At 43.9% G+C, this 18,790-nt stretch overlaps 1 protein-coding gene across 5 annotated transcripts in view; it reads right to left on the reverse strand.

Moving 5' to 3' along the window:
* Positions 1-18,790, reverse strand: part of NTRK2 (neurotrophic receptor tyrosine kinase 2) — a 324,764-nt gene that overhangs the window by 151,148 nt on the left and 154,826 nt on the right. For 3 of the 5 annotated variants that reach the window (XR_009406303.1, XM_059411758.1, XM_059411761.1), the window contains exon 12: positions 638-685. The exons of the other annotated variants lie outside the window; for them this stretch is intronic. Coding sequence is in view for 2 of the 3 variants with exons in the window: in XM_059411758.1 (XP_059267741.1) it covers positions 638-685 (48 nt within the window). In the remaining variant the exon portion in view is untranslated. The remainder of the gene's footprint in view (positions 1-637; positions 686-18,790) is intronic. 5 annotated transcript variants of the gene reach the window in all.

Genomic DNA, 18,790 nt, shown 5'->3' on the forward strand with positions numbered 1-18,790 from the left:
AAAGTACCGAACAAATTGGGGGTCCCGGGAGATCACACCTGATTTCAATCCCAGTGATGAGCTACATTATGTGCACTCATTTGGTAAGCTACAAACTCGGCTTTTCAATTGTCAGCGCACAGTCTGAATGCAAGGAGTAGAATGCAATCAAGGACAAATCAGAGCGTCTGGACGTTAGAGTCTTGTTTTGAAAGAGAAGCGGTCATAAATGAACAGCTGATTTACCAATTCAGAAACATATCGCATCTTGGCCAATGGAAGAAGTTAAGATCCCCACTTGTCCAGACTTGACGTGAAGCCAACTTTGCTGTATGTGGAGTTTTGGTGCCATTGCATTTTATTTCCTGAACCTTCTTAACAGCCCAGCAACTACCTAGACCCGGAACAGCGGTTGGCATTCCTCCCAGGATAAAAACACGTCAGCTTCAAAAACATAAAACCATTTACTCAGCTCAGTTAGTGAAAGCAGTGCCTTTTCTGGAAAAATCCTCGTCCTCTTTCTTCAGCAAATCAGAAACAAGGAACACCGAAAATTAACCAAGGAGCCAACAGGCGTGAAGAGGGACTAAGAAGCTTCAACCGAGTCAAGCAACACAAACTCGTTACTTATCCAAAGAAGGAGTGAGTAACTACTTACCAACACCTTGTCTTGATTTTACTTTCCCAAATCCAAACCATGAGAAATCTGAAAACCACAACAAAACAGAAAATAAACTTCGAAAGAGAAGCGTAAACCAAGGGTATTCAGCAGTGTCCTTAGAGAAATAACAAACTCTCTGAAAAACTTCCATTGGGGACCAAAGCTCCCTCTCAAACACCTGGAAACTAACACTGGAATTTTTCTGTAAAGATTTATTTCTCATCCCAAGAACATGGACATTCGACTCAGATAAGACACAGTAGCCCGTCTTCGAGAAAAATGGCCAAAACCCAGAGTTAATGGCTCTGAGCGGTTTTCTTTCTTTCTTACTTTCTTCTTCCTAAGTAACTGAGCTCTAGGGGTGAAAATGCACAACGCATTTGACAAAGGCACTACGGTTCTCAACCGCAACTATGTGGGAAAATAATAAGAGAAAACAGATCTTTGGCGAAGCGGAGACAGTAAAAAAAGGAACATGTAATCCCGTGGGAGAACTGATGCTTGGGCTGGATGGGGATTTGGGGAAAAAAAAAGGGGATCTTCATTCTACACAGTTTCTATCACTGACTTGCTGTGTGGTGATGATAGGCCGTTCACAGCGGCTCTGTGCCTTTGGTGACACAAAGCCCCACTAAGCACGTGTAAATAAAGATCTGACAAATGGTTGGAGGTCTCCAGGGAATAAAGCCACAGTGAAATGCCTATTTGTTTCCTGGGCCTGACTGTTCCTCTCTCTGAAGTTTCCACTGGGATCAAAGTGAACGCTACCCCGCAGAGAAATCCCTGGGTAAGAGATGGATAAAGCATAGGGAGCCCGACGAAGTAACTGTTTCTGAGATCTTCAGATCTACAGGGAGTTTTGCCGGCAGTGAAGACGTACAGCTTCACCGTAGAAGAAGCCAATTTAAGTGAGACAATGTAGAGGAAAACTCTTTGCATGCCCAAAAATGCCCCTCAAAGTTGTCATCGTGATTAAAGTTCTTGCTTTAAGCTAGTGTAAGCTAGCCTCCTTCCCCTGGTAGCCTGCAACTGGCTCTGGGGCCAAACCCTAAGGCGATTTTTACTTCTGATTGATTTTCCTCTGAATGTTTTCTTCCAGGTTTTAGAAGACAGGATGAAGGTCTGGCCTCTATCCAATGCCAAATAAAGATCCCTTTGCACAGAAGACAGTGACCCTCATTTACTGCGTCCTCAGTCTAACGAAGCAGAGCTTTCTCAGTTACCATGAATCCTTTTGAAAATGGAGTGTATTTCCCACTGGTCAATTTTCATTTTTCTATATTTGCTTGATTTACATAGTTTTTATGAAATAGTAGAACTGATTTTTTAAGACTTCCTTTTCACTTGAGTAGTTTTTTCAAAATTGTTCCTATCTTACAGAGAACCCGCTGAAGGGCCATGCTGTAGCAGTTCCCTCACGGACTATACATTCCAGATTATTATTGATCATTAGAAGAAACACGACTGCAAAGGGACACCTGTCCATATCTTAGGTACATTAACCCCCATTTTCAAAAATCATGCCTTCAAGATAAATGCTAGAAATGGAATGTGGAAGTCCAAAGGGATGAATGATGTTAAGGTACCCAAGCCACGTAAGTCAACTGCTTTCCCTCCGTACCTAGTCTTACTTCTTCCAACTGTGTGGGAGATAGTAGGAGTGTATTTTCACTCTTTGGCCCATGAGAAATTAAAGGTGAAGCCATTTTCTACTTCCCCATCTGCCATCGGTGTATCCCCACCTACCTGGACAGAAAACCATACACTCCTCTCCAACCTTTGCCGCTCAAAATGCCTCCCACCCGATGTCTCCTAGACCGGCGCTGGGCATGTACGAAGAACACGGATAAGGAGGAGGGTCAGAGAACCTCTGACCTGTCCAGACATTTTAATTCACCAAGCACCTTCCTGACGCAAGACCCTTCTCCCTTCATCCTCAGCCAGACGCTCTAAAATACCGTCCTCTGTTCATTGGCAAGGAACTAACACTCACAGAGGCTGACAGACTTAACAAAGGTCACAGCATGGAGTAATGGAGCAGACTCAAATCTGGGTTTTTTTTTTTTTTTTTTTTTTCATTTCTTTCACAGTTGCCTTTCCGATCTTCCAAAATGCATAGCCAAAATTAGCCAAGGTTGACAATATTGGGGTCAGGATTCAATTTTAGATATAGAAAAGCACTATATATAGTCATTCATCTTCACTTGTTTCAACAGGTGCGAACCTGTGTAAAACCTCTGAACATGACAGACTCCATTTGGAGACTAAAACTTCATCCTGTTTTTTGAAACAGGAACTACCTGGAGCTACTGAACCAAGCAACAGCATTACGACAACACAGGGAGGTTGAGTCCACATTCTGGATAAAAACTGGACACTCTGCGAAAGATGTTTTCCTAGTAATTGACATCATATTCTCAGAAAACCAATGATGTGAAATGTCGTCACATCTTCCAACCATAACTTTTGAAAAACCAACTTGTGTATGTTTCCTAATACTTCTGCCATCTGCAGAATAAAGACCCCTGGCTTGTACCCCTTAATGGGACACCGTTGGGGTTGCAACTATATCTGTGCTCCCCAAATTACAATTCTAAGACCTCTCCCCCAAATGCTTTGGTTTTATTTCAGTTCTTCCTTTCTTTCTTGCTTTGCACAGGTGTACCAGAGAATTCGAAGATAAATGAGCTGCCCTCATTTGGACCGGCCCTCAGGCGGCTGACAGTTAAGGATTAGCTCTCTGAGAAGTATTGTTCAGGGTGCTTGGGAACTCAAAGGAGAAGCATGTAATCCAATCTAGGGGAGGTGGTCGAGGAGAGTTCTCTGGCTTCTGGGTAACAGATTACAATCAGCCAAGAATGGGGAAAAGCAGAGAGGGATACTATCGGTGTCCACTTGTAGCTAGAGTGGAGAGCCCTGTGTGTTTCAAGGGGGTGAGGCATCTGGAAAGGCTAGGAAACTGAGAAACAGAAGCAAGGGTCAGGCCCAGTTTGGGTTTTAGAAGAAAAATTGCAGGTAAGCTCTAAACAAAACCAAACAGAAGGAAACACCCTTGGGCCAAACAGCAATACAACAGGATCAAGTTGAATTGTGGAAAACTCACTTTGGCTGTAGGATAGACAACAGGATTGTGAGAAGGAAAGACTGAGGGCAGGAGATCTGATGAAGAAAGCTGCTAGAGACATCAAGGCATAAGAGAGCTGTGGCCTGAATGCGGTCATGGGGAGGTGGCACGGGCACAGGAGATGGCTGTCGGTCATATTTACGGGAATCAGTAGCACTTGGCAACTGATCGCACGTTGAGGGGAGTATGGGAGGGGAACAAAGAAGGTTTGGGGTTTGGACAATAGGACATACAATGCTGCAACCTGGAGTGCCTGCCAGGAACTCAGAACTCAGCTGAGTAGCTAATCTGAGGACATCAGTGTGGGCCACAAATCCCAGATAAGGCGTTTCTGTGGAGAAACATCCAGGGTTTGGACCTCTGGTCTCGAGCTTGGGACACAGGTCTAAAGCCCACTCTCTAGAGCTTATGGTCTAACTGGAGAACGCAAGCTGGATGCCGTACCTGGACACATTTCTTGTTTGGGCAATTAAAACCCCTCTTTTGCAGGCACAAACAAAAGTTCCCAACAGCAGCGAACTCTTGACAAACTTAATCCCTAAATTGCTGAAATAGTCTAAGTTCTCCTTAACAGTGACATAATTATTATGAAAGAGAGAATAGAATCTCCTTGGCCACTGCCCAGATTTCTTGGAAAATATAAGAGACCAGATATAGCAAGGTCACATTGGTCCTCCCCCCTCCTCCCCCGGAAGCTGTCCCTTGTTCAATGGGTCTCTCTTGATGGATTCAAGCAGTAGTCTTAAGACTTTAATACTAAATTTCACCAGCAAATTTCTCCCACAAGGCCAAAAAGAAACAATTTCTCAATTTCCTGTGATGTTTCACCCATTGGGAGTAGAGTCCTGCCAAGCATTCTTTTATTTTCTGTTTAATAAGAGACACTTTATTCACTGCAAAATAAAGGGCCCCTTCAAAAGCAAATGTAGTTGCAGTGCACTTAGAGGAACTTCTCTTTCTGCAATCTAGACCAACAAGGACTCTAAATTATGAAATTAACCAATTAAATCCTTCTCATATTGAAGAAAGTTCAATCCTCCCTGACCAGAGAAGGAGAATGTAGGGGAAAAAAAAAAAATCAATGCATTAACACATTAATAACTCTAAGAGGAGATCCAAAATAAATGATAATAAAGGTTGCTTTTCAAATGTCTCTCAAAGGAAACAGCTAAAATGTATGGGCTGGAAAGGTGTGCTTAGGATACAGGTGAGAGAGTCACAGGCAGCAATGTGTAAAAGGCAAGGTAGAAGAAACCCAATCTTCCCTGTGGGTACTGAATCACACAGACTCTAACTGTGATTGTCAAAATGGCTCTGATCTCCAGACAATAGTTTGTAGAGTTTTTCTTTCCTCTTTCTAAGTTTGAGAAAAATGGTTTCAGTATGTTAGGAGAAAGTCAGCTTTCCTCCCTTTCAATTCGAGAGAAATTAAAATTTGCTGTGTTCTCAAGTGTAATTTCTTTGTCTCTTCAGATGAGACTCACCACCCTCCACCCCCAAGAAAAGCGTCTCTAACACTGTAATGGGAGCCAATGGGAAAATATGATTCACCGAAAGAATGAACTTCACCTCTAACTTCCTGGGGCCACACCCACTCCCTAAAGGACACAGGAAGGAGGAGCCTCTGAGCTACCGCGTTTCTTCTCCAGGGAAAGTGTGAACCAAACATTGTTGAACCCAGAGGAGACACTCAGTCAGAGCTTGACTGAGTAGCCGAGTGCCTGTCACCTCAAAGAACCAGGAGGCTCTGGTCCTCAGAGGGGAGGGGAATTGAGCGCAAAGAATCACTTTGTTGACAATACGATCATCTCCCTTTCCAACTGACACATAATCGGAGTAAGAGTTTATGTGAAGTGAATTCCAGCTCTCCAGGGCACTGAACAGTGGAGTCTGAGGCCAACAGTCGACTTCAATTTAATCTTAATCTTTCACTTAAGGACACAACCTTTGTCTAAGTCCCATCTACACCAGCTCGGAGGAGGGTTTGCTTGTAGTTAACTGATTCTGGACATGATGTAAAGGGTCGTCCTGTCCAGTTCTCGTTGGCTTCATCCCTTTCCATCCTTCAAATCTCTGAAGTGACTGATCATACCGTTCTCGAGGAAATGGAACATTCAACCCCTCCAGTGTGACAAGTGTAGAAAAAATATATATGTGTGTATTATGGCTGCAAGTGTTACTTGCCCTCTGAAAGCTCTATTTTTCTGGACCCGCAGCTACACGACATGATCCAGACCCCCCTGAGGTTGGCTATGATCATGCCATTAAATTGTAGCCAATGGGAAGTGAGAGAGTGATGGGTACCATTTCCAGGCCAGTCCTTCAAGACCTCCTGCACAGGACACTCTACACCGTTTCCCGTCCTATTTGTCCACAATGGAAACAGTACTTAGAGCAAACTTGGAAGTTATGACATGAAGATAGCAGAGAAGTTCTCTGCTACTTCGCCCAGTGTTGTTTTTGCAAGTATAGGCAGCGTAGAAACCGAATTATTCTCCCTGACACCCAGTGAAACTACTGGTCCTCCAACTGTCATCCACATACAAGAAGTAAACTATTGTGTTTGAACAATTACCTACTTTGGGACTTCTTTACTACGGTAGAGAGCCTTTGCTAATGCATATAGACACAGAGATATACATAGATATATCTATATATGGATCTATATATCTCTTTGTCTATAGATTCATATAGATTTTTATATAGATTTATCTCTTTGTATATAGATCTATCTATATCTATATATATATCCATGAGTTTCCCATCCAGTGTCACAAATTCAACATTGTATATCCATGTACATTTGCATCTTTCTAGAGCAAAAATCCACAGATTTCACTAGATTTTCAAAGGGTTCTTCACTGCAAAATGCCGAGAAGCACTGAAATTTAAACAGTTTTAGAGACAAAGACACGAAGGCATAGTACTCTGCATTTAGGTCCTATTTAATTATGCACCCCGCCAACAGCTGGACCTGGGTGCCGAGAGCCGTCCACCATGTCTCAGCTGGACTTCCAACTTGTGTCCTGCTCACCCCCGTCTCCCTGCATCTCTTCTCCACGGAGCTTCCAGAGTAATCATTTTCGAGTAGAAGTCAGATGACCGCATCCCCACACTTCACCTCCTCTGGTGGTTTCTTGTGTCTGGGATAAACTTCTGATCCTCACTACGGGGACTTACGCATCGTGGCCTCGGCCATCTCCTGTGAAGCAGCCACTCTCGCCTCTTTCCTGTCTCTGCTCACTTGGCACATTTTTTTTTTTTAATATTTTATTTATTTGACAGAGATCACAAGTAGGCAGAGAGGCAGGCAGAGAGAGAGAGGAAGGGAAGCAGGATCCCCACTGAGCAGAGAGCCCGACGTGGGGCTCGATCCCAGGACCCTGAGATCATGACCTGAGCCGAAGGCAGAGGCTTTAATCCACTGAGCCACCCAGGCGCCCCTTGGCACATCTTCTTGCCTCCTCCCTGAGTCTTCCTCCAGGCTCTCTTCTTGCCATGCACTGCTCAGCCTTCTGGTTTCTGGTCAACCCCTGCATCCCCAGCTGGATCCCAACCTCACCACTTTCCACAGAACTCGGTGACTGTCATAGACGAGGCTCCCCCCAAAGCAGACCCTGACCCAAGGCTTCCAGCGCAGGCAGGGAAGGAGGCGGGCAACGGATGTGCTAACCAAGGGGGCACACTGTGTGCAAATGGAGTTTAAATCCCTGGAGGGGGGGGTCTTTGGGAGATGGTGGTCAAGGCAACTTGGAGTCATCCACCCTGAGGATGAAGAAGCTGGGTCCTTTTCCCTCCAACTGCCAACTGGCCCTCGTCGAGGGCTTCCAGCTCAGATAAAGCACCAAGGCAGGAGTCATGGGTGCTTACAGCGGGGCACTGTGGGCAAGCATGGACAGCGCACCCCAAGCGGGTATGGGCAGGACAGCAATGGCATTTGCTATCGGGATCCTATCTATGCAGTATCTCTGGTGCCTGGCAGAGACCCTCGGGAAATGCTTGTCAAATAAATGAAAACATTTTTTAATAAGCCTAAAAATAAAAAGTTCAGCAAGTCTAATGAAAATGCCAATATGCAAATTATACACTCAACACACAAACTGTTGTGTTTGGTAAATGTATTTGCTACCTCTCTCATTTCTTCGTGGCATTCCAATGGAACCTCACCGAGAACAGTATTTAAAGGTGAGAGAGGGGTGCCTGGGTGGCTCAGTCGGTTAAGTGTCTGCCTTCAGCTCAGGTCATGATCTCAGGGTCCTGGGATCGAGTCCCACATAGGGCTCCTTGTTCAGTGGGGAGCCTGCTTTTCCTTCTACCTGCTGCTCCCCCTGCTTGTGCTCACTCTCTCTCTGACAAATAAATAAATAAAATATTAAAAAAAAAAAAAAAAAGGAGAGTGAGACAGAGAATCCTGCACTCCAGGCAGGAGTGTGGAATAAAGATGTTGGACTAGATGTCAGGTCGAGGGTTCTCCCTAAACGCTGCAAGAAACTAACCGCATGACCTTGGGTGAGTCACTTCCCCTTCCTAGGCTCCACTTCCTATGCCATGAAGACAGAGGTTGAGAAAAGGCACTGAAGGCCCATTCAAGTTCAAGCAGTCTATAGTATTAATCATTAGGCATATATGACTGAGAGCAGAGTTCCACTTTTATAGCTGCTCTGAGCATGGGTATTTTGGGAATGTGAGATCATGTGCAATTTAAAGAAATGCACTCAGTCAACTGGCCTAGATTTTCTCCTGCTAAATAATGTTCAGATGCTTTTGGGTCACTACATTCCCATCTTAAGAGAAGGGCCTGGTTTGTACAAAATTGTACAAAAGCAATTTTAGAAAACAGTACTCACGGAATACTTGTGATATGCAGGGAAACTTAAGGGAGATTAGATATAACTTTAATTAGGGAAAATTGGTCAGCTTCTATTGCCGCATTAAAAAAATAAAAGCAGGCTAAAGCTTTAAATCCTACAGACTTAAGTTCAGAAGCCTCAAGTGGCAATGGATGAAACCAGATGTGCTAGGAGTGTGGCAAAGTGTCCTGATCCCGCATTTCAAACATTTAACTTTGAGGCAAAAAAAAAAAAAAAAAAAAAAAAAAAAAAGCCAGCGACTTTTCTCTTTCATTTAGAACATGTGGAATATTTCCAAGATAATTAATTTGGTCCACATCTTAGTCATTCACAATTAAACAGTACAAACTGTTGTTGGTGGGTTTTTTTGAAAGATTTATTTATTTATTTATTTGACAGATCACAAGTAGGCAGAGAGGCGGGGGTGGGGGGGTGGGGGGGAGGGCACGCTCCCTGCTAAGCAGAGACCAGGATGCGGGGCTTGATCCCAGGACCCTGAGATCATGACCTGAACGGAAGGCAGAGGCTTTAACCCACTGAGCTGCCCAGGTGCCCAACTGTTGTTGTTTTTAATCTATTGTAATTCTAAAGGCTTTTTCTTTAACAAAGGCAGTCATAGTCTTTCCTGGGCAGGAAAAAAAAAAAAAAAAACTGGTACCTGGAACTCCTAATAATTAGTTTCCAAGCTGGGAATTTTGAGAAAGGCAGGGGCAACCTCTATTTGCCAATAAGAGTTGACAGACAAGAGTTATATCAATGCTTTGTCTTTCTAGAGGACATCCCTAGCGAGAGCTCAAAATGCCCTATATGCATATTTCCCTCCAGTCATCACAAGCTTCCCTCGGGGAAGGCAGATGATATCTGATAGCACACACCCCAAATTTCCCTGTTAACACGGTCTAACTGTTGGGTGAATGACTGCCTGAGATTCACCCCCAAATCCCTCTCTTTCTTCAATGTTGGTAAGCACTCAGAGCAAGTGTTTGGGAAGGAAATTGGCTGAATTTCAGGGAATCATCTTAGAAGTGATATTAGTGGCCCTCAAAGAGAATGACAAACCCAGAGAGTCTGGCAAACACTTGATGTCAAATTCCCATGAGCTTTTGTTTCCATGGAGAACCTCAACAATGACTCAGACCTTGGCTGACCTGCTCAGACCTGTCAGTTGTGCCCAGTCGCCAAGTGAGGCCAAAAGGAAGGCAGGCTACGCACTCCACTCCTCCATCCACGACGTTTGCTGTCCTATTAAATGCATTTGGAAATGCCTTAGCAGAGTCTGCCATACATTTATAGTTCTATTCATATTTAGCTTACATGATTTATATTTATGTGTATATAACATGCAAATTCTTTTTTTTTTTCTTTTAGTATCTCTAAGCTAACACTTGCTGTAGCTAATGCAAAGCAACTGCAGGCATTTTTTTGTGGCTGTATTATGGAATTTGGGAGGGAGAAAGGGGGCGGTGGCATTTCTAACCATGATTCTACTATAGGATACTTTTCAGATCTTTTTTTGTTTTTAAGTATTTTATTTATTTATTTGATCTCTAGAGAGAGAGAGAGAGAGAGAGAGCACATAAGAAGGGGAGGAGCGTGCAGAGGGAAAGGAAGAAGCAGACTTCCCACCAAGCAGGGAGCGCAACTTGGGGCTCGATCCCAGGACCCTGCAATCGTGACCTGAACCAGAGGCAGATGATTAACTGGTTCAGCCACCCGGGATCCCAGAAATTCTCCACTTTTAACTGGACTCAAATTCTTCCCTTTGATCTGGGGACGTGATAACCTGGTCAAGTCATCTTTCGGCACTTTTGTCTTTCTTTTCAGTGACCCGTTGTCTCCCCTTCCCACCTACCACCTCCACACTCTCGAATCCAGTCAAGGTCAGGAAACGTGTAAGGACAGTTCAACAGCTGGGATGTTTATTTAATTTTATTACTGTGTGATTTTCTAGTAGGAAGCTTCCATACTGGAATAGAACATAATGGGATTCTATACACTTAGAAAACTGGGTGCTGAATTAAAATAACTGAATAAAATAACCATAAATAGAACAAAATAAGAACCCATTGTTTAGAAGGGAATGTCAGTCACGTGACTTAACTCTCAGTGGACCCTGCTTGATATCACTGGAGGTGGCCACATGCTGCCAGGGAATGAAACCCAAACCTTAAGATAGAACAGGATCTCTTCCCTCAGTGTGTTCCCACCAAATGCTCGATGACTCTTTCAGATCCACTGCTTTTCTGGAAACAAATCCAAATTGACCGGCTAGGTCAGTGGTTGTCATAGGGGGACAAATTTTCCTCCCAGGGGACGGTCAGCAATATCTAGAGACATTTGGGGTCGTCACAGTGTGGAGCGGGGATATGGTGGGAGATCTGTGCTCCTGACATGTAACAGGTAGAGGCCAAAGAGGCTGCTGACCAGCCAGCGATGCCCAGGCTGGTTTCCCACGGTAACGGCTTCAAGGCCTAAAATATCTGTGGTGTTAACACTGAGGAACACTGGCCTAGGTCATGGGCCAACAGCGGGGGAACTTATCCCAGAACCTTTTATCTCTGTGAAGAAGAAACTTTAGCATGTCTACACTCCCTGTCGCCAGAGGAGTTTAGTCTTGCCCCATATTATTCCAATATTCTCGTCACCGAGGTCTGCCCTGCCCATCCCCTTCTTTCTGTTTCTCTTATACCTCATGAGAAACAACTCTGACCTTGTCATTTCTGCTGCTCCCAAACACTGAAGAATGTTGTTCTGGCCCCACGACAGAGGGACTGCGCAGTATGGACAGGATCTGGGTTTGGACTCCAAGTCTTGGTTTTGAGTCTTGGACCCACCATTTCCTGACAGACACCCCACAGGAACTGGGTCTCTCCAAGAGTCTTTTCTCAGAGCAAAAATACTGCCTTGCTCACCTGACAGGACTTGACTTGCTTAGGATCACGGGAGCTGATGTGTCTGTGAGACTCTGATATTATATAAACAGAGAGGTAAGAAAGTCCAAACTCCTCCAGGCATTCAAAACCTTGTCCTGGTCCCATGACCAGGCCCCAGCTTTATCACTTATGACACCCCTGAAGACCCATAGATTCTAGTATAAACTGTGAATTTGTTAAATGAATATACCTTGAATTTTCCTACTTATCCATTCGTTCATTTGAAAACTGTTCTTTGACCACCTGATGGACTCAAGACAGTGTGACACATGCTGGGTTTGTAATACAGCATAGAATAGAATAACCGTGGTTGCTTCCAGATTTCGTGTCTTTGTGCCAGCCATTTTTTTCTACCTGAAATGTAACCTGCAAGCTCTGTTTTTGATCATTAAACTCCATTCATCCAGCAAAATCCACCTTAAAAGTCAGTCCATCCGAAACTGCTTCTTTATTCCTCAAATCCGAAGTACCCCCCTTGACAATGACGTTGTTCATCTCACAATCAATATCTACCACATTCTCCACTGTATTATTTATTTACATGATCTTATTTCTCCTATTAGCTTTTGAGCACTCTGAGTTGAAAAGTCATCCAGTTCTTTTCCCTCTTCCTTAAGAGCCTCATACCCGTTGCAACAGTCAAGCAGAACATTTGAAGCATGGTAGGTACATTAATAAATAGCTCCATTGCTGACTGGGTCCAACTAGAAGGATTTAAAAATAGGGCATGAGATGTCCCCCCAAATATAGTAGAGACTGTGTTGTCCAGTAAGAGCTAGACAACAGTGGGGACATTCATCACCGTTGACTACCATCCTCTGTATTTCCAAAACACACTGTTCTTTCCCTATCACAGCTCAACTGTTTAGTTACCCACTTACATGTTGTAAACTCTCCCCAAACTGTAAGTTCTTTATACGCAACAAATATTTGTCTCTTGTCTCTCTATCTAGAGCATCGAGTAGAGAGTCTGGTATATCTTGGGTGCTCCATAAAGATTTGTTGAATGAATAAATGAAAGAATTCCAACCTCTCACCCTTGCATGCTTCGATCAGGAGCTCAATTTGGTATCACATGGGTTCATGGTTATTCACTGGGTCCTTCACTGAGTTGCTCACCTGCCCTTCCTGCCCCAGCAGAGAATGGGACCTGACCCTCCCCACCTATAAATGTTGTTTGCTTTTGCCCATGAAAACATGGTAGAAATGACCCATATCACTTTTAGGCAGAAGATTTAATAGTCAGTCCCGGGTTTTCCACTTCCTCTTCCTTCTGTCTCAGTGAACCAGGAAGTCTCATGTTTAGGGGGTAGCATCATAAAGTTCATAAAGCATCATAAAGTACCATTATTAAAAATATCTAAGAAGGTTAGATAAAGAAAGTCCTCCTGCCAACCTGTGTTGTATGTGCAAGACAAGGAGACATCATCTTTTCTGCTTTAAGGCTTATTTGTTTCTGCAACCTAACCTAGCTTATTCTGACTGATACAAGAGTGAAGTTCCAATTCCACCTTATTAAGAGGCAGTGTTATCCACAAAAATATAGGGCTTTTATTTTTTAAAAGGACTCCAATGTGTGTAAGAGAGTATTTGTCCCCCTAAGTACCCCCTAAAGCATGTTCAGGTATGTACATAAATGCATAATAAATGTTAATGATAAAGAAATGCCAAAAAAATTTTTAAGACTCATTGTAACTCATATTGTGAAATGAGCTGTGACCTTATCAGACAGTCCCCATAGTAGGCCATGCCTTTGTTCCAAATACACTGCTTGTTTGTTACATTTTCAGAGTTTGTCTTGGGGAATTATTTGGAATTAACATAGTAGAGTCTACCAGCTATGGAAATCTTCATTGTTTGAGGGGAAATTATATATTTTTAATAGCCAAAGATCATTTGGAGCCATGTCTTATGGAATATGTGGATGATTAAACTGGGTCATAGTACCATTATTAAAAATACGAAGGGGTCTGACTCTATGGGCTCAGGCCTCTCTTTTTTTGGCAGAGTTCAGAATTTTTCACTTCTAAAAGATGAGTTCCAAAAAGGTACAAAGTCGCCTGTCTGCTGATTCTCACATTTTTTCATATTTCTAGAATCATAATTAAATGTTAATCTCCAGAAACCAAGAAGGTCCCTATATCTGTGGTCATTAAATAGATCCAAAATGATTGGGTACATGGCTGGGTGTTCTTCACCGGCTGCGTTAGAAGCTACTAAGCACAGTGCACCTGGGTGGCTCAGTGGGTTAAGCCTCTGCCTTCGGCTCAGGTCATGATCTCAGTGTCCTGGAATTGAGGCCTGCATCGGGCTCTCTGCTCAGTGGGAAGCCTGCTTCTCCCTCTCTCTCTGCCTGCCTCTCTGTCTACTTGTGATCTCTCTCTCTCTCTCTCTGTGTCAAATAAGTAAATAAAATCTTAAAAAAAAAAAAAAGAAGCTACTAAGCACATTTAGTCCCAGACTGTAAATCCATAAAAACAGTTGACTCCTGATGGTTAACAGCCTACCTAAACAGGGTTGATTAGAGATGCATAGCTGACAATTCTTGTTTTCATTTGTGTTCTGGAGTGAATGGTGTCCCCCCCAAATTCATGTGTTGAAGGCCAAATGTGGCTGTATTTGGGCTCTTGAGAGGGCAATTAAGGTTAAACGAGGTCATAAAAGTGAGGTGCTAATTTTATAGGGCTCATGTCCTTATAGGAAAAGACCCCAGAGCTTGCTTTCTCTGAGAACCACAGAGGAAAGGCCCTGTAAGGACACAGTGAGCAGGTGGCCATGTGCAAGTCAGGAAGAGAGCCTCACCAGGAACTTCATTGGCTGCACCTTGATCTTGGACTTCTATACTCCAGAAATATGAGAAAATGAATGCCTGTCGTTTAAGCCAACAAATCTGTGATATTTTGTTATAGTGACATAGCAGAGTATTCCTTGTTTGTTTTGTTTTGGTTTTTTTTTTGTTTTGTTTATTCTTGTTGCCATTGAGATTACCATCTTGTATGTGCTTCCTCTTCCTTAACTGGTAATGATTTTTATTTGGGTGTCCACCCATCGCTGGGCAGCCAGTGTGATTCAAGATGGAACCAATGGCTCAGGCATTAAAAAAAAAAAAAAAAAAAAAAAAAAAAAAAAAAATTGGCAATTCTACTCCCTGGCCACAGGGAGGGAGAACTGGCAGGCAGTCTGATTAAAACCAAGTCTAAGATGCGTGTACAATGGTTGACTTAAGTGTTGTGCTCTCTTTCCTGCTGAATGGGCGTCTGGAAGGATGTAGCATCAGGAATGGATCAAAGAAGTCATCTTTGCTACAACCATGAGAGAAAAGTTTGTTTCTAAGGAAGAGGGCCAAAAAGTGGATCCTGGTTCCAGAGTTTGGGCCTTGGATCAAGCCAAATCTAGAGCTTGGTGTTGACTCCCCCAGTGGTATATTTATTGTTCAAGACATTTGCAACCATAACACATGCACATGGAAACTGGGATGGGCCAATAGTCGTCTTAACCATCAGCAAGTCAGACCTGTATCACCAGAGGCCCGGAGTGAAGGGGTGCCCGAATGTTCTTTCTTGCAGCCAAGTATTCCTACCCTGGGCTCAAGCTGGTCGGGGCTCTTGTCCTGCTCTTCAATGGCCCATTTGACAGGATGAAAGGCATTGGGATTTCAATGACTTTGACTCCTCTGGAGATGGGAGGACAGCCTATGTTAGCAATTTGCATGGGCATTAATAGACATATACTTTAGCTATTCAAATATTTAACTAGCTCTTTTGTTGGTGTTTTGAATCCCGAAAGGCTGCAGCTGCCTGTTTGTGTCTGTTGTGCCTTTAAGGGGCTTGCTGATTCAGTAGGATCCCTTGAATGCATTAATTAGCCTTCCCTCATTTTCCCAGCCCCTGCCTATAAAGAAATGAGCATTTGCGGCTCCAATTGCGGAACGATGTGAGTCTTGGGGGTACCAGCTAAACGGAGGCTCGGAATTGCTTGCTTTGTGTTGGGCAGTTTTATACTGGCAGCAGCCTGTATGGCAAAGGGGTGCATGGAGGCATGATTAATTTATTGACTATCACTACTGGCAGGCGAATGAAACACGGGCCCCGGATTAAAGTGTAACGAGGGAGATGGGCATTCATCAGCCCAGGTACATGAGTCAGAAAGACATAAGCATCCAGAGAAAATAACATGTTATGGAAGGCTGGGAAATGATTTATCATTTTTAATATATATCATCTAAACCCACTCTTTATAACTGCTTGTAGGCCTCCATGTTATAAAGACTCGGACAGGAGAGTCCTCCTTCTCTAAGACATGAGAGCAAAAGATGCTGGTGGGGAAAATAAAGAAGTATGAAGAATGAATGGACTGTAAGGGAAAAAGCGTATTTGGCTTAAAATGAAATTTCCACTCGTTTCTTTTTAAATGTTTTAGAAATACGGCTTTTGCTTGGGAAAAGTGCATTCTATCAATCAGATGGGAGGGAAGACAAAATTCCTGGCCACGGAGGCCAATTTCTCAGCTCATTTTTGAAATTATTATAATATAAGAAAATGTACCTTCAAAGGGCAAATGTGCATAGTGGGCTGACCTGTTAATCCAACTGACTGAGTCACCGTGAACTATGAAGCTTTGAGTGGGAAGGTTGGTTCCGCATCACCAACCGTTCTCAGATTTGGACATTAGCAAGAATCAAGTCTAGATTGAATTGAAAACCTTCATGTATGAAAAGAGGCATCTCGTCCTTCGTTAGCCGTTAACTATTCCTCCTTGGGTTTTTTCAGCCCAAGGAATGATGAGAACCATCTTCAGGAAGGCTTCCCTTTCCATAATGGGCACAAACAACAAACAACCCTTTGCATTCTGTAACACTTTACAGCTTCTAACAGCAACTGTTTTTCTCAGTTCCCCTCCGGAAATGTCAGGTGTTTCTAGCAAACAGGCAGAGAACGACGGAGGATTTAAGCAAGTTACCCAGAAAGGTCAGGAAATGTAATGATTGAAGGATATTAAGGGATCTGGTGTCCACTCTCTTCTTTTACCCCTTTTACAAAAAGTCTTTGACTTGGCGTGAACATGGGAGGAGTCTATACTATGTCTATAAATGCAGAGCTCATTGTTTCTTTTGCAAAGAGCGAACCATCTGTGGCTGGACCAACGCTACCTGGAAGCACAAGGCCACTGTCCTAGTCCAGGCCCATCCAGCTCTTAAGACTGCTGCTGCCTCAGCCCTGTCCCGGAGCCTCCCCTCCTCCTCCTCCTGTGTCCTCCAGTCCATTCCCTCATGCTGCAGTCGAGAGAACTTTCCAAAATGACCCCTGTCCTCTTCTTTCCCCGTCACTACTCAAAACCAACTGAGGGCTCCATCTCACTGCCTTATGTCCCAAACTCCTAATCTCGGTCTTGGCCACAACTTACTTTCCAAGTCTTCTCATCTAGTCTCTTTCTCTCATCATGTGCCCTTACAGTGAAGACAGTAATCCACAGCCCCATGCCCACACCAGGCGGTCTTGCTCCCTCTGTGTCTTGACCCCATGTCTCTGCCAATATCAATCTTTTCCCCAGTTTTTCCTATCTACCCTTTGCTACTCAAGAGTCACCTCCTCCAGGATGCTTCCCTCAGCACTCCAGATCGGACTATGTTTTCTCTTCTCTGCTCACATAGAACTCTGTGCAGATCTTGAGTGTAGCTACATATTGTAATGAATCTTTATACTGATCTTTGTCCTCAGCTAGATTATAAACTCTTTGAGCAGGAGCTTCTAGTCTTTCAAGTGTTTATTCCTACACAGAGGCTGGCATAAAGCCTTCATACCCTACAACAGTCCGGGGTGGGGGGGGTAAGGCATTGCACTGTGCCCTGACTAGTGTCCCCTGGAATTGCTTGGCTCAGGGAAGGCTACATACAGCGAACCCATAGAAAGCTACAACTCTGAGCTCTGGCTCTCTGTCTGCAAAAATCAACTCAACCCATCTGTAGGGCCCTGAGCTGTGAAAGACAATGGGCAGATGCCTATATGTGAAGGACTGCAAGCAACAAGGAAGGCCAGAAGTTTAGGAGACCTTCTGGGGGCAGGGAGAGTATGCATTGGGAGGGGAGGCAAGGAGAGAGAGGCAGTATGCAGGAGTCAGGTCTTACCTACTTCCCAAGCCTTTCCTAACACCTTTACCTATAATCACTGCCTAGCTACTATAGAGCCAGAGAATTGATCCATCAACTAACATGTTTTTTTTTTTTTAAGATTTTATTTATATAATGGAGACAGAGTGAGCACAAGCAGGGGAAGCAGCAGGCAGAGGGAGAAACAGGCTCCCTGCTGAGCAGGGAGAATGATGTGGGACTCAATCTCAGGACCCTGAGATCATGACCTGAGCCAAAGGAAGACACTTAACTGACTTAACTGAAGACCGTTGCCCAACTAAACATGTTTAAATTGAAAAAATACTATGTGCAGTACTATGGGAAGGGCTAGCATTTACTGTGTTCTTCCTATGTGCCAGGCATTTTACTAGATCCTCACCATTACAGTATCACATAGGTATTACGTGATAATACCTGATGGGATCCCCATCCCCCAGCTACAGAGGAATCAGGAATCTTCAGGTCATACAAACAGGAAATGGAGCAACAGAAACATGTAGTCAAGAATTAGTCAGAAAAGCTGGATCACAGACAATCAGTTTTTGTTTTTGTGGTTTTGTTTTTTTCAGATGTGGGGAATGACAGTCTATTACTTTTTATTTTTTTAAGTTTTTTTTTTTTCTTTTTTTTGAGAGAGATAGAGAGAGAGTGAGAGAGAGATCATGAGCTGGGGGAAGGAAGAAAAGGAGAGGAAAAATCCCAAGCAGCCTCCCCACTGAGCACAGATCAGTGGGGCTCGATCTCACAACCCAGAGATCATGACCTGAGCCAAAACCAAGAGTCAGACGCCTAACCAACTAAGATACGCAGAAGCCCCCAAATGACGGTCTATTTGTAAGCCGATGGGAATGATCCAGTAGAGTGTGTGATGCTGCAGGGAGAGAAGGGACAATTGCCAGGGCCATTGATGTCTTTCATCAAGGGAAAGGGGGCAGAACCCAGAGAGCTGTCTGTCCTGGAGAGAAATTTTGCAAAGTCACAACAGTGCAAACAGACCAGGCTGCATGGGATAGGGGTGCCCTCGGGTTCTCTTCTGACACCTGGCTTTGATTTTCTCATGGCAATGAGAAGCAAGGCAGGGTGCTAGGAGCGAGTTGGTGGGGAGGAGGTGGAGGG

Source organism: Mustela nigripes, chromosome 9 (assembly GCF_022355385.1).
Source record: "Mustela nigripes isolate SB6536 chromosome 9, MUSNIG.SB6536, whole genome shotgun sequence".
Lineage (NCBI taxonomy): Eukaryota > Metazoa > Chordata > Mammalia > Carnivora > Mustelidae > Mustela > Mustela nigripes.